Here is a 14,557-nt window from a genome sequence, read left to right as displayed (position 1 = left end):
GAGTGAAAATTGGGGCTGAAAACACAGTTTAAATGAGAAAGTTTGAGCTATTTTTCCAAGCTCTCTACACTCTGCTCCACTGGTGTGTAACGCAATAGACACCCATTATAAAGGCTGATTTTCTCAGGCTTTATAAGGGGGAGGAGGGGTAGAGACACGGGGGGTGAGAGCATGGCGAGGGCGGACGTGTTTCTTTTCAAAATATGGCTTGCGGGAACCGTTATTCCAAAATCTCATACCCCACCTTTAAGTATCTCGGGATCTTGTTCACGAGTGAGGGAAGGATGGAGCGTGAGATCTACAGGCGGATCGGTGCAGCCTCCGCAGTGATGCGGTCGCTTTACCGGTCCGTCGTGGTGAAGAAGGAGCTGAGCCAAAAGGCGAAGCTCTCAATTTACCGGTCGATCTACGTTCCAACTCTCACCTATGGTCATGAGCTTTGGGTAATGACCGAAAGAACAAGATCGCGGATACAAGCAGCCAAAATGAGTTTTCTTCGCAGGGTGGCTGGGAGCTCCCTTAGAGATAGGGTGAGAAGCACAGTCACTTGGGAGGAGCTCGGAGTAGAGCCGCTGCTCCTCCACATCAAGAGGAAATCAGCTGAGGTGGCTCGGGCATCTTTTTCGGATGCCTCCTGGACGCCTCCCTGGGGAGGTGTTCTAGGCATGTCCCCCCAGGAAGAGGCCCCGGGGAAGACCCAGGACACGCTGGAGGGATTGTATCTCTCGGCTGGCCTGGGAACGCCTCAGTGTTCTTCCCGAGGAGCTGGCCGAGGTGTCTGGGGAAAGGGAAGTTTGGGTTTCCATGCTTAGACTGCTGCCTCCGCAACCCGGTCCCGGATAAAGCGGAAGATGAGACGAGATCTATTATTTCATAGCATTATGTGCAAGTAGATTTGGTTGTAGTTTGGGGTCGAGAGCTTCGCTGGCGAAGCTTGACAGGTTTAGAAGGTGGTCACGTATTGAGAAATATCTTCGCGAGTTTTTTTTTAAATCATACAAGCATACAGAAACTTTATACTTTACACTTTCCTATGTGCCCACTGCCAAATATTATAGCTTTTAAATTATCTAAATTAGAAGAAACATAAAACTTGTCACCTTACTCGGTCACACCGGAGTCGGAGGGCTGAGCGCCCACTTCTGCATTCATAAAAGACTATTCACATGCCCCGTGTCCAAAATTGCTCCCTACTCACTATATAAAAGTGAGGATGCCATTTTGCAGTGCTGTCTGAAGCAATAGTGAGGATTATTACGCCTTATATAGTGTACTCAAAGTATCCCACAATGCATCATGAAAAGTAGTGTACAACCAATGGTCTCTACCCAAGCAATATATCCAATCATGCATTGCAGTCGCGCTGAAAGAAATCAAATTTAAAAAAGTCTCAAATTTGATTTAATAAAAGGCAGCAGCAAAGAAGAAAGTATTCAGCCTTGATTTAAAAAAAAAAAAAAAACCTGAAAGATGCAGGTACTTTGTCTTGATTAATGTGGGAAATATGCTCAGTATGTGTATTATCATAAAAATACATGCATGTATTTATCATTTTGAAAACCCACCAGTCGGCTGATATGGCACGTTTTAATTGTGCAACAGTAATGACGTAAATACCAGCGCGATGGACTAGTATCCGAAAGCGTTTTTTCATTTTACCAATGAACTCACTATATAGTAATTCACTATATAGGGAATCGTGAATGAGTGAGCAATTTCAGACACAGGGATGGTAACAGCATGATAAATCACTTTCACTCTTTCGGTTTTGACTGGTTTCTCTTTCGCAGCGGGAACGCCCACCGTAAACAGAATAAAATCTGTCTGACACAGTTTGGGCTATTTGGAGGTAAAACTTGTTGCAAGTTGGCACGCGGATTTTCTGTGCCTCGAATGATTCAGGACAGCGATTCAATTTCAGGACAGCAATTCGGTTCAATCTTGAGAACTGCAATGAACAGTGCCCTTTTTTCTTTTTAAAAACTTTGACTCGATCCAACCAAAGATCAGCTCGAGTAAGTAAATATTTCTTCTATTTCTTATGAGCAGGTTAGTTGATAATGTGTTATCTTAGACTGGTGTTTGCAGCACGGGGTCAGTGACCAGTCCACTGCAGCCCAGCCAATCGGACAAAACAACCACTACGCGTCATTACCAGTGCCGGAACAGCCCATGAAGGAGACAACGTCACTGACCATGCCTGACTGGCAGAGCAATGACTTAAAACTTGCGCGTACTTGACAAGTGCTTGTGACGAACATTACATGACAGAACCACTGGTCTCATATGTGAGCTTTTGAAATAGCTAGTAATTAAAATTCACTACAGGTACCCTTTAATGTATACCATTTTGTCATATTCTATTTTATTCTCCCCCAAGTTATCTATTCTAGTCTCCATTTCTATCCATAATGCACTACACTGTCATTCCTTGTCTTGGTTATGACTTTAAACTGCAACCGGTGGGGAGTCTCAGGTCCAAAAGGACTTGAGTATTGGGGGAAAGTTGAGTTACCCCTTAATCACCATTTCTCCCAGGTCCACTCTGATCCAGAGTGGTAGCACCTGCCTGGGTTCCAGCTATGGGTTAAATAGTACATCACCAATAAGGCTCTGGCAGCAGGGCGCTTTTCGGTGCAGCGTGGCAGATAAACCCAACAGGATCAATGGCACACCACCAGATGGCATGTGGAAGAGCCACTCAAATGGCCAGTGGATGGCATCACTCAGCAAGTCAGTTGTCACTGCGGGGCAACTTCCATACCTGTCAGGTCTGTGGCACTTTGTGTGCACCACTTGGCATCAGGTCTCGAGAGGCAACATGATGGGGGCACGACATCATTTGTCTTACCTTCCTGTGCAAAGTGCTTCATTAAGAGAAGAGAATAGGAAAGTCCTGTGGCGATGGAGTAAATGTGACAGCAGGGCAATTCCATGTAAATGTCAACCTCACAGGAGATCCCAAATTTCAAACTAAACAAACTAAATAAATAAACAAATAAATAAATACATAAATAAATATTTTGATCACCTAATATGTCACTGTCAGTCTTTCTTTCTTATAATGTAAAACCCAAGCTAAAATCAACTTTGATCATGTACAATTCTATATTATTGCCACAAGCCACAGAAATGTATGCTAAAATCCACAAAACAGCAAAACAATAGCCATCCTAAATATTATTTAAGAACTTTGATAGTTTTAGCTGATATTTAGAGAGTTTTTCAAAGGGTTATGGTGGTTAAATTGCTGATTTTCTAAACTTATGCCATGTCTATTTCAGACTGCGTCACATCCATAACGGAATTTCGTCACATCCATAACGCTGACTTTTCCTTCCGAAACTCTGCATGAAATACAAAATATTTTAAACAGAGATTTTTTAATATTCACCTTGGACCCCTCTATCAAATGGATATCTCCATTTCGACATTAGGTTTACAATTTCACAGAGTTTGATAAAAATGTACAGTCACCCAAGAAAAGTGATACTTTTTCTGTCACATCCATAACGCATCTTTTATTGGCATTTCCTGGCATGCCCTAGATGTACTATGGGAATTGTTCTTGTTCTATCACTTCTCCAGTATGGTACAGCCTTAAAATATGCAACACCTGTTTAAATACTGGGAGACAATAAAACATGCACTGGGTCATTTGTTGCCATTTTGAGTTCAAGTGTCACATCCATAACGCTGGAATTGCTCAGCAGCAGGTCTGAGAAACTGGAAGTTGCTAGCAGGAACTTTACACACAGGCGGCTCACACTTGATAGTCACAGCCTAGCTGAAGCTCTGGGTAACAGCAGGTTGAGGCAGAATTCCGGGTGTCCAGGCAGCCCTATTTAGGGAGAGCACTGCCAGTCCTGGAAAGGGAAGCCCCTAGAAAAAGGTGGGGTAAAGAAAGCTTACCCAGGCCTTACTTGGCTGGCTCACCACGGCCAGCAGATCTCCATAATAGCAGTAGTACAAAAAGTATGAAATTGATAGTTGGGACTTGGAATGTCTGCAACATGTTGGACAATGATAAGAGGCCTGAGCATGGAACAGCTCTGATTGTGAAGGAACTACATCACTACAGCATCAACATTGCTGCACTCCAAGAGCCAAGGCTTGAAGGCCAAAGACAAGTGCAAAAGAGCGAATACACCACCTTCTGGAGTGGGAATATGGACAGAAGAAGAAAAAAAAAAAAGTAGTCGCTGCTTTTGCCATTTTGAATAAGATAGCTGGCAAACTGCCATCACTACCAGTGGGAATATCTGAGCGAATCATAAGTTTGCATGTACCCCACAGGGAATGAGTGCTCCCTAAACCTGATCAATGTGTATGCACCTACCATGACCTATACTGAAAAAAAAGAAGACTTCCAGCATGAATTAGCTGATGTGGTAGACAGGGTACCTCAAGTAGCTTCTGCTACTGGGAGATTTCAATGCAAGAGTAGGAAATGATCACGTAACATACGAAGGTATGATTGGGAAATAGGAATGCAAATGTTGAACTCATGCTCAACTTTTATACTAAATGTGAACTATGCATCACAAATACCTACTTTTGCCAACCAGACAAAAATTACTTCACCTGGTTCCACCCAAAATCTAAACATTTACATCTCCTTATGTCGTGACTCGCAGATCCAACATGAAAGAGATTCTGTCAACAAAGTTAATGCGAGGAGCTGAACCACTATAACAGACCACTATATGGTCCAATCAAAGCTGAGACTCAGAATTGTTTCTTGTACTTCCTAGATGCAAGACAGCAGCCTTCACAACAAATTAACTAGACATAAACAAGCTGAAGAACGCTCTTCAGGAAAATGCCCTGATCAAGAAGACACAGAAAACGTTGAGGACATGTGGCAATGGCTGAACGATACTGTGTACACAACTGCAAGTGATATACTTGGACAGCAGAAGAAAAAGTACACCAGACTGGTTTCAAGAACAGGCTGATTCTACCCAAGCTTTGTTAAAAGAAAAAAAAATTTATAACCTATATCTAAAAGAGAACGCCAAGAGAAGCATGAAAGCTTTCAAAGATATTAAAGCAAAAGTGCAATGAGAAATCAGAACCATGAAAAACAGGTGGTGGTGCAAGAAAGCTGAGGAACTACAGGAACTGGCAGACAGGAAGGACGATCATGGATTAATTATTCACTGGACTGAAGACTCTCTATAGACTAAGAAGCAATGTAGTGGCACCAGTGAAAAGTGCTGATGGAAGTATACTCCACACAAATTTGGAAGACATAAAAAGAAGGTGGAAGGTGCATTTCTTCAATCTCCTAAACCAGCAAGCGTCAGCCGATCCTGAAGCATGTCGCTGGCTTGAGAGGAGACCAACAAGAGATGATGTGTGTACCCATCACATCAAACGAGCTTGAGAAAGCACTCAAGGATACTAGATGTGGCTAAGTACCCGGCCAAGATGGCATCCCAGCTGACGTGCTGAAGAGAGGCGGCCCCAGCCTAACAGCTGCACACTGCATGTTGGGAGAACATGTCTTCCCCAAGACTTCAAAGATGCACTAATTGTGACCATCTACAAAAAGAAAAGAGAAAGAAGTGAATGTGGAAACCACCATGGCATATCTCTGCTTTCCATTGCAGGCAAGATTCTGGCCAAGACGGTTCTAAACCAAATTAAAAATCTCAGATGATGTACTTCCAGAAAATCAGTGTGGTTTCAGGGCTGGCAGATCTACCTGAGATATGATCATTACCCTAAGACAACTCCAAAAGAAAGCCATCGAGCAACATCAACCTCTGTACGTGGTTTTTGTAGACTTCTCAAAAGGCCTTTGGCACCGTTGACCAAGAGACACTTTGGAAAAATACCAGAAGTGTATAGATGGCCCAGAAAGACTGATACAGCTCATTAAGCTCTTCCATGAGAACAAGTCTGAGAAAGTTTCGATCAGAGGAGACATTAGTGAAGCTTTTCCTGTCAGTCATGGTGTCAAACAGGGATGCGTTCTTGCCCTGACATTATTTATACTCTACCTTACAACAGCCCTCGAGACTATGGGCACTAACCTAGATAAAGGAGTCTACATCAGAACTTGATCAGAAGGCAAACTTCAATCTTGCCAGACTCAAGCCCTCAAACAAAACTCAGCAAATTTGCATGCAAGAACTGCTGTACGCAGATGACTCTGCATTTATAGCAACAGATTTGGATGACATGCAGGAAATCGTTGATCGTTTTGCCACAGCTGCAACCCTCTTTGGATTGAAAATCAATACCATGAAAACAGAACTCCTGTACCAACCCTCACCTGAGCCACAGGCAAGGTCAAACAATGTTGTTTTGGTCGATGGAACACCTCTTAGGAGTTGAGAGTTTCATCTACTTAGGAAGTGCAGTTTCCAACACAAACTCATCAGACTTGGAGATAGACCGCTGGATTCAAGCTGCCACCAAAGCCTTCGGTGCATTAGAAAAGCAACCACGGCCTCACCATGACATCAAGAGAACCACAAAGTTGCAAGTATATAACACCGCAGGCTTACCATCTCTGCTTTACGCCACCAAATGCATGACTCTCTACCATAAACATTTCAAGAAACTGACCAGGCTACAACTCCAACACCTGCGTCAAAATTTCAAAATAAGATGGCAGGACAAGGTCCCAATGTAGAAGTCCTCAAGTGAGCCAAAACAGTAAGTGTGGAAGCCCTTATCACAGCCCCCCAACTTCGATGGGCTGGGCAAATCTGGCACGTGCCCGACACATGACTACCCAAAGCCGTTTTCTACGTAGAACTAAGCTGAGGAAAGAGGAGACAAGGAGGACAGAAACTGAGGTACAAAGACATCTTGAAGAGGAACATGAATGCCAGAATTATCAATCAGATGTGGGAAAGAGATGCCTTGGATAGAGCAACATGGCAAAGCATAGTTAAAAGCTCAGTGTCTGCAATTGAAGACAAGCATCAAAGGGAGTATAAGAGAGTTCACAAAACCCAACATTCCACAGCAGCTCAATCAGGCCATTAAGGCCATCGCTGTGAATGACTCTGTCGCTTTCGTGCAGGCCTCGCAGCCCACCTGAGTTTCTGCGTATCCTAATGAAGCAGTCATCATCGTTAGCATTGGACAGTTGCCGCCAATGATTAGGTAAAATTAAAATAAAAATCTTACAACACTGGAAGTCTAGAGCAAGATATTTTATTTTACAAATAACACTTTACATATTGTTTTAACAATAATAAGTACCAATGTATAAATGAGGAGTGCAAATAGCTCTGCAACTAGATGTCCTTGGGGTTGTTGAGACATGGAGGGCCAAGAATACAATCTAGCCCACAGTTCAGGTAGTAGTCCTTTGAGGGTAAATGCTTTGGGTTTCGCAGCATTCCGTTCCTAAAAGCTGATGTTGAGAAAACCTTTGTGTAAAGAATTTTTCTTGCCCCCCCCCCCTTTTTTTTAAAACTGGTCTTCCGTGTCAGGACTCTTTGGGAAAAAGAAGGTATATTTCAACATGTAGCTATAACGCTAGGCCACAAATCTACACCATCACTCCAATTGTTTTGAGGAATTTTGTACAGATCATCCGCTAATAAACTCTAATTTCCACATATCTGTCCTTCGCTTCTTTCTAAGATTATCCAAATAATCTGGTAGTTGAGCTTTTTTTTTTTTTAAATTAACTCTAGTCTTCCTCAGACAACAGCAACAGACGTCAGACATCTTCACCTGGCTTCAGTATGTGAACAGTATGTAAACAAAGTTCACTTGTCCCCCAGGTTTAGGGTAGCGATGGTTGCTAATATGACCTCAGTGCAAGGGGTCTATACCATGACTTTAGAAAAACAAAATGGCAGAGCATTTTGCTGAAAAAGAAATTAAAGTATTTGATGGTAAGAACTTTTCATTAATTGCTAGTCTTTTCGCTGGTTTGTTAAGTGGAAATGATTGTCAGACATTTTGTATAAGTTTTTATTTATCGAATTTGCAAAAAAACAAAAATGCTCCGTTTCTCAAAATCCAGTGAATGTGGATAGAACAAAACAGTTATTCCACTCAATTTCGTCGTACATGGCTTATAGCCAACTCAGCGCTACACACCTTGTCAGCTATTAGCTCATGTATGACTCAATTCCGTGGAACAACTGTTAAATTATACATAATGCACCCAAGTGTAAATTTGCAATAAATACGTCACTCAGGTGTCCAGGATGTATGTATGTATGTATGTATGTGTGCATGTGTGTGTGGTATTCCACGAAATTGAGTTGTGCATGAGCTGACAGCCGACGAGGCATGTAGCTCTGAGCCAGCTCTAAGCCATGTATGACTCAATTTCGTGGAATAACTGTTTTATTCAATCCACATTCACTGGATTTGGAAAAACAGAGCATTTTTATGTTTTTGCAAATTTGATAAATAAAAACTTTATACAAAATGTCCAACAAAATAATTTCCGCTTAGAATGTAAACAAACCTGCAAAATGAGAGTAGCAATTTGTGAAAAAAGCTGTAATAATAATTCCTAAGAAATTAATTTTCTTACCATCAAACACATTCCTTCCCCCCCCCCTTTTTTTTCTTCTTTAGGGTTTTTTTTTTTTGACAGTTGGCAAACTGACTGGGCTGGAGTGTGGAACAGGAGATATTGGGGGGGGCACCTACATTTTTAAAGCTATTTCTGTTTCTTTTAAATACTTGATAAATTTGGGGGCTTTGTTTTCAAGTATAGTTTGTATTTCATCCTTGGTTGGTTCAGCAACACACCCCGCCATTTTGTTTTTCCTCTACTCACGATATACCAGCTGATATCTTAGTAATAGAGTAGCCAATCAGAGCACGCAATTACTCATATCCAGTTACTGTGGATGAATAAATCAATGAATAAATTACAATCTACACACACTTTTACTGGGAAATATGCCACTCGTATTTTTCATACGAGCTACATCTGGGACCTGGAGAACCAAAACTGTAACATACTGTAAATAGACAATATTACAAGGTTGCGTGAACATATGAAGTTTATCTTTGAGTGATGAATGTATACATCATGAGTGATCTAAGCAAACAAGTGAAATTTTCATGCGTGAATGTGTTCAACACTTGAAGATAACCTTCATATCATTGTACAACTGTGCAATATCATCATCATTATATTATACACACAAATTTTGGACACACCTAATCCTACAGTTTTAATTAATAAAAATTAAGAAAGGGAGGGGGGAAAAAAGACTTCATGTCTTAAAATAATGAACTGTCGTTTCTCTTTACTTAGTTGAGGAGTTCTTGATATAATATGGACTACTCCAATTGTGGAATGAGGCAATTTAACATATTTTTATTATTTAAAATTTATTGTTTGCCGATCTCAAATGTATTAACAATGTAATAAATTCCATTCATTAACTTTTGACAAGACATACCTGTTCACTGAAAAGCATTCCAGGTGACTACCCCAGGGAGCTGGTTAAAATAGTGCTAGTGTGCAAAGCATCATCAAGGTAAACAGTGGCGACTTAAAATATGAAATTTTTGTTTACCATATAATTCCATACGTTAGTTCATAGTTTTGATGTCTTCAATATTGTTATACAATGTAGGAAAATCAAAATAAAGAAAAAATATTAATGAGTCGGTGTGTCCAAACTTGATTGGTATTGTTTGTGTGTATATGTAAAATCCTGCATGTTCTATAGATAGACAAATAGGTCATATTGAAAAAAATAAATTATATTTTACAGATTAGACAGCTCATACTTGCCCTTACCAAAGTCTTGCATTATCATTGTGTGGGGCATTTTCAGATCCTGGGAGTGAAGCTCTAAAACTCCTCCTCCTTGATCCATTTTCTTGGATTTTTTTTTTTTTACAAAGCTACAATTAACCAAAGTGGAAATATATATAAAATAGAAAAACAGAAGAAAATGTGCTTGTCATGAATGGTTGTAACGGAGATGGGTAATTTAAATGCAAATATCATCCCTCATAAAAAATAAATTGAGACATACCTTCACATTTGCTGACTATATTTAACACACATACAAGTGTAAAATATTAAGCAAAACGCTGTGTCTCTCATCTGGGAGGAAAACACCTGAAAATAAATAAAGTGTCATTAATAACGCACCAATGGCAGCAACATGAATTCTAAATGCTTACAAAATCGCTGTGTACACTGAATTAATGTTGCACTGTAATACACTGCCACTTTACAAAAGTTCAGAATTGACAGCGTGGAAAGCTGGTAAACCTTCATTGGTTTGTCTAGAATCAGCTGAGATTTTCGTGTATAAATGTCACAAAACATGACAGACACAGATCTCCAAAGTTCTTTTAACGTTGTGGAGGGAATTTCCAAAATTACGTAATGGCACCGCCTATAATGAACACAGGAAGTCTTTCCCAGCGCCCCCAAATAAGCGCGACAGGGTTAATATACCATTAAAAGTGCACACTATCTGCAACGTCCATGCATGAGTTGTTGTGATCTTTATTGTCACTGTATGTGTAGCAGATTTAAGGTTTATTTTTTATCCCCCCCCACCCCAAATCACCAATCTCCCTCCCCCCACGCGCGTTCCCTCCTCTGACCGTGTCTACCCATAGCCCTTTGCAGCGACTGAAATCATGGCCGTTGCACGCTGTGTTGCTATTACGTGCGTTGCTTCGTCCGTTACGTCAAAGCTTGAAATCTTAACATCTTGTTTTTTTTTCCCGCGACTATATTACTAAATAGCAGAAAATCAAACGCCAATACAGGACTGCGGTTTTGAACGTATTGAAACCGAAAACACCGAGCTAACTACTGACTTATATGAGCAATGTTTCTGTATGGCTCTAGTTTAGCTCTGCCGCAGGCGCGTCCGCCATCTTGTATTCTGCCATTTTAGTTCATGCTAGTTAGCATTAGTGGCATTATCCAGCAAGAGGGACAAAACGAGTGACTTGCACAGGCACGTTATAACATTCGTTTGGTTTATAAAGCAATACTCTGTGTCGTCGTTTGAGTCCCAGAAATTTCGTACGCGACGAATATCTAACTCATTCAAATCCGCCACCCGTTAGCGCAGGGAGCTAGGTGGCTAAACAAGGGCCTTTCACAAGCTTTTGTTTGTTATGCTGTCCGACGAGGCCCAAACAGGCCGCGGCTCAAATTTTGCTAATATCTGATGTTCATAGAGACGCTTTTACCTGGTCCGTTTATTCGTCTTTGGCGCGCCAACGCCCTTCTTATAGTACCGAAAATGTCATAATCCGGTTTTGGCTTTATTTTCCAGCCGTAGCGCGTCTGCGGCCTGTACATCCAGAATCCCCGAGCAAGCTTTCGCAGGCCCGGGCCAATCAGGCAGCGCGCCGCCAACAGGGGCGGGAGGGGGCAGACAATGCGCGCGAGGCCTCGCTCACCGCCGAGCCCGGGCCATTTACGTCACCCCATAGAAAAACATAGCTGAAGCTATTATGTTATTAACTCGATTAAAGCTTCTGGTAGATACAAAACAGCACAGTAGCGCACTAAACAAGACTGTCATGACAAATACTACTGTACACTCATATGTCGTGCCATACTGTTGCTCTTGTTTTTAACAACGAATGTGCGCTATATATACCAAGGCCTTTGAGGCAGTTCTCTAGGGGTCCTTTTACATGAATTTGTAAGTGCTTCAATGAATTAATGGCTAATCAATTAATTAACTAAAACACACGTTAAAATGCATGTTAAAAGACACCAAGACTTCTTCCAGATTGCTGTCTAAACTGCATCTTGGGCTATGGGGCCTGCAACTAAATTCATCAGGTCCGAGGGACAAAACCATTCCTTTATGAACTCAGAATGAGCCCTTTCCAAACCTTGAACTGATTTTGAAGTCCAACGACATGGCTAACACCAGAAATTATTGTAAAATCTATACAATTAAATGGCATACAGTGTATAACATGTAGTTTAAATTACAATAGAGAGCTTAAAATATCTTATATATTAGTCAAATACAGAATAGATGCAGTATAGGTGTAGTAGCAGTTGTTGGGAACAGAATAATTAAGTACACATTATGAGAAGCAATAACCTCACAACTGCTGTACATATTTAATGTAACGTATGAAGAACGCTCAACCTTCTTCCTGCAACCTACCTTCTGCCAGTAGCCTGATTGTATGGGAAAATACTACTGCTGGGATTAAGTTCATAAATTTGCAGTTTGCTAACCAAATGGAAGAATGGAGACAAAGAAAAAAAATGTTTTCCATATAGAGATAATGGCCTTAAAAAGTCCACTGTTGAAATATTCACTGGAAAAATCAGGAAAATACACACACTGAAGAATCAGGATAAATTTTGAATTTTCTTTAAAAAATGTTATCAGCCTTGCGACACGGTCAGGGTGTACTCCGTCTCTTGCCCAAAGCTCGCTGGAACTGACTCCAGTTTCCCCTGCAACCCTAACGGATAAGCAGTATACAAGTGCATCTCCAACAATTAGAATATCATCGGAAAATAACTCATGAAAAATAGTGAATTTAAGTGAAAATTTAATATATTCTAGACTCATTACACAAACAATAATGTTTTAAGCATTGTTCTTTTTAAATTTTGATAATTACAGCCTACTGCGGGAAAAAAATACGGAAGAGGATTAGGGCCACTGAGAAAAAAAAGTGAGTTCTGACTTTAATCTCAGAATTCTGAATTTAATCTCAGAATTCTGAGAAAAAAAGTCAGAATTCTGAGAAAAAAAGTCAGAACTCACTTTTCTCACAGTGGCCCTAATCCTCATCTCATTCTCATCTCATTATCTCTAGCCGCTTTATCCTTCTACAGGGTCGCAGGCAAGCTGGAGCCTATCCCAGCTGACTATGGGCGAAAGGCGGGGTACACCCTGGACAAGTCGCCAGGTCATCACAGGGCTGACACATAGACACAGACAACCATTCACACTCACATTCACACCTACGGTCAATTTAGAGTCACCAGTTAACCTAACCTGCATGTCTTTGGACTGTGGGGGAAACCGGAGCACCCGGAGGAAACCCACGCGGACACGGGGAGAACATGCAAACTCCGCACAGAAAGGCCCTCGCCGGCCCCGGGGCTCGAACCCAGAACCTTCTTGCTGTGAGGCGACAGCGCTAACCACTACACCACCGTGCCACGGCCCTAATCCTCTTCTGTAAAAAAAAAAAAAAACCCTCAAAATATGAGAATATTTCATTTCGAGTAAAGTAGTATAAAAACACTGTGCATCTCTAGTCTAGTTCAGTACATGCAACCACAATCATGGGGAAGATTGCTGACTTAAGTTGGCCAGAAGAAGAGCATTGACACCCTCCACAAGGAGGAGGGTAAGCCACAGGAGGTCATTGCTGAAAAGGCTGGCTAGAAAAGGTGCACAAGCAACAGGAATGACCACATCCTTGAGAGGATTATCAAGAAAAGTCAATTTAAGAACTTGGAAGGGCTTCACAAGGAGTGGGCTGAGGCTGGCATCAGTGCATCAACAACCAACATGCACAGATGTCTTCAGGAAAGGGGCTACAACTGTCGCATTCCTATATCAAGCCACTCCTGAACCAGAGGCATCAGAAGCGTCTTACCTGGGCTAAGGAGAGAAAGAACTGGATTGTTGCCCAGTGGCCCAAAGTTCTCTTTTCAGATGAAAGTAAATTTAACATTTCATTTGAAAATCAAGGTTCTAGAGTCTGAAGGAAGATTAGAGAAGCATAGAATTCAAGGTGTGTGAAGTTTCTGTGATGATTTGGGGTGCCATGTCATCTGCTGGTGTTGGTCCATTGGGTTTTATTAAGTCCAAAGTCAACACAGCTGTCTACCAGGAGATTGTCCACCTGCTGACAAGCTTTATGGAGATGATTTCCTTTTCCAGTAGGACTTAGCACCTGCCCACAATGCTAAAACTTCTACCAAATGGTTTGCTGACCATGCCATTACTGTGCTTGATTGGCCAGTCAATTTGCCAGACCTGAATCTCTGGGGTATTGTCAAAAGGAAGATGAGAAACACCTGACCCAAAAATACAGATGAGCTGAAGGTCACCATCAGAGCAGAGCACCTATGAGCCATAATCAAAATTAAAACAAAAAAGGCTTGAAATGTTTCACTTTACGTCTAATGAATATAGAATATGAAAGTTTACCTTTTTGAATTAAATTACAAAAAAAAAAAACCTTTTACAATATTCCAATTGTTTGAGATGCACTAGTAGATAATGGATGGATGTCGATATTTATATAATTATAATTTTAGAATTTAGCTTCAAACCAGAACCAACATGGTTCTTGAAATGAAGCTGCATTTTATATTTGAAATTCTAAGTATTAGGTAGTTATATTACTTTATGGTCCTAGAGATTGCGCTGCGAAGCTTAAAATAAGAAAATTGGAGGTCAGACTTATGTTTGGAAGGTCAAATTATATTTAAAAACAGTGGGTATTGTTTGTAAACAGCCCCATACTAAAACTCCTATTCACTTTTTGGCTTCCAACAACTTGATTTGGAGAATTTAATATTTTAAGAGACCAGGTCAGAATAGTGAAAAGAGAAGACAGAATTTTGGAGACAGTG

General features: G+C 41.0%; 1 protein-coding gene across 2 annotated transcripts in view; it reads right to left on the bottom strand.

The window, feature by feature from the left end:
• The window catches only part of znf711 (zinc finger protein 711), a 43,332-nt gene extending 31,961 nt beyond the window's left edge, over positions 1-11,371 (bottom strand). Inside the window, exons 1-3 of one of the 2 annotated variants that reach the window (XM_060927599.1) lie at positions 11,173-11,371; positions 9,990-10,075; positions 9,749-9,855 (exon numbers count right to left, since the gene is read on the bottom strand). In XM_060927599.1, the coding sequence (XP_060783582.1) occupies positions 9,749-9,827 (79 nt within the window). In that variant the 5' untranslated portion in view covers positions 9,828-9,855; positions 9,990-10,075; positions 11,173-11,371. The remainder of the gene's footprint in view (positions 1-9,748; positions 9,856-9,989; positions 10,076-11,172) is intronic. The other variant, XM_060927600.1, reaches the window with a different exon arrangement.
• Positions 11,372-14,557: the final 3,186 nt, after the last annotated feature.

Source organism: Neoarius graeffei, chromosome 8, assembly GCF_027579695.1.
Source record: "Neoarius graeffei isolate fNeoGra1 chromosome 8, fNeoGra1.pri, whole genome shotgun sequence".
Lineage (NCBI taxonomy): Eukaryota > Metazoa > Chordata > Actinopteri > Siluriformes > Ariidae > Neoarius > Neoarius graeffei.
The sequence above is the reverse complement of the archived record's forward strand: the minus strand, read 5'-3'. Positions and strand labels throughout refer to the sequence as shown.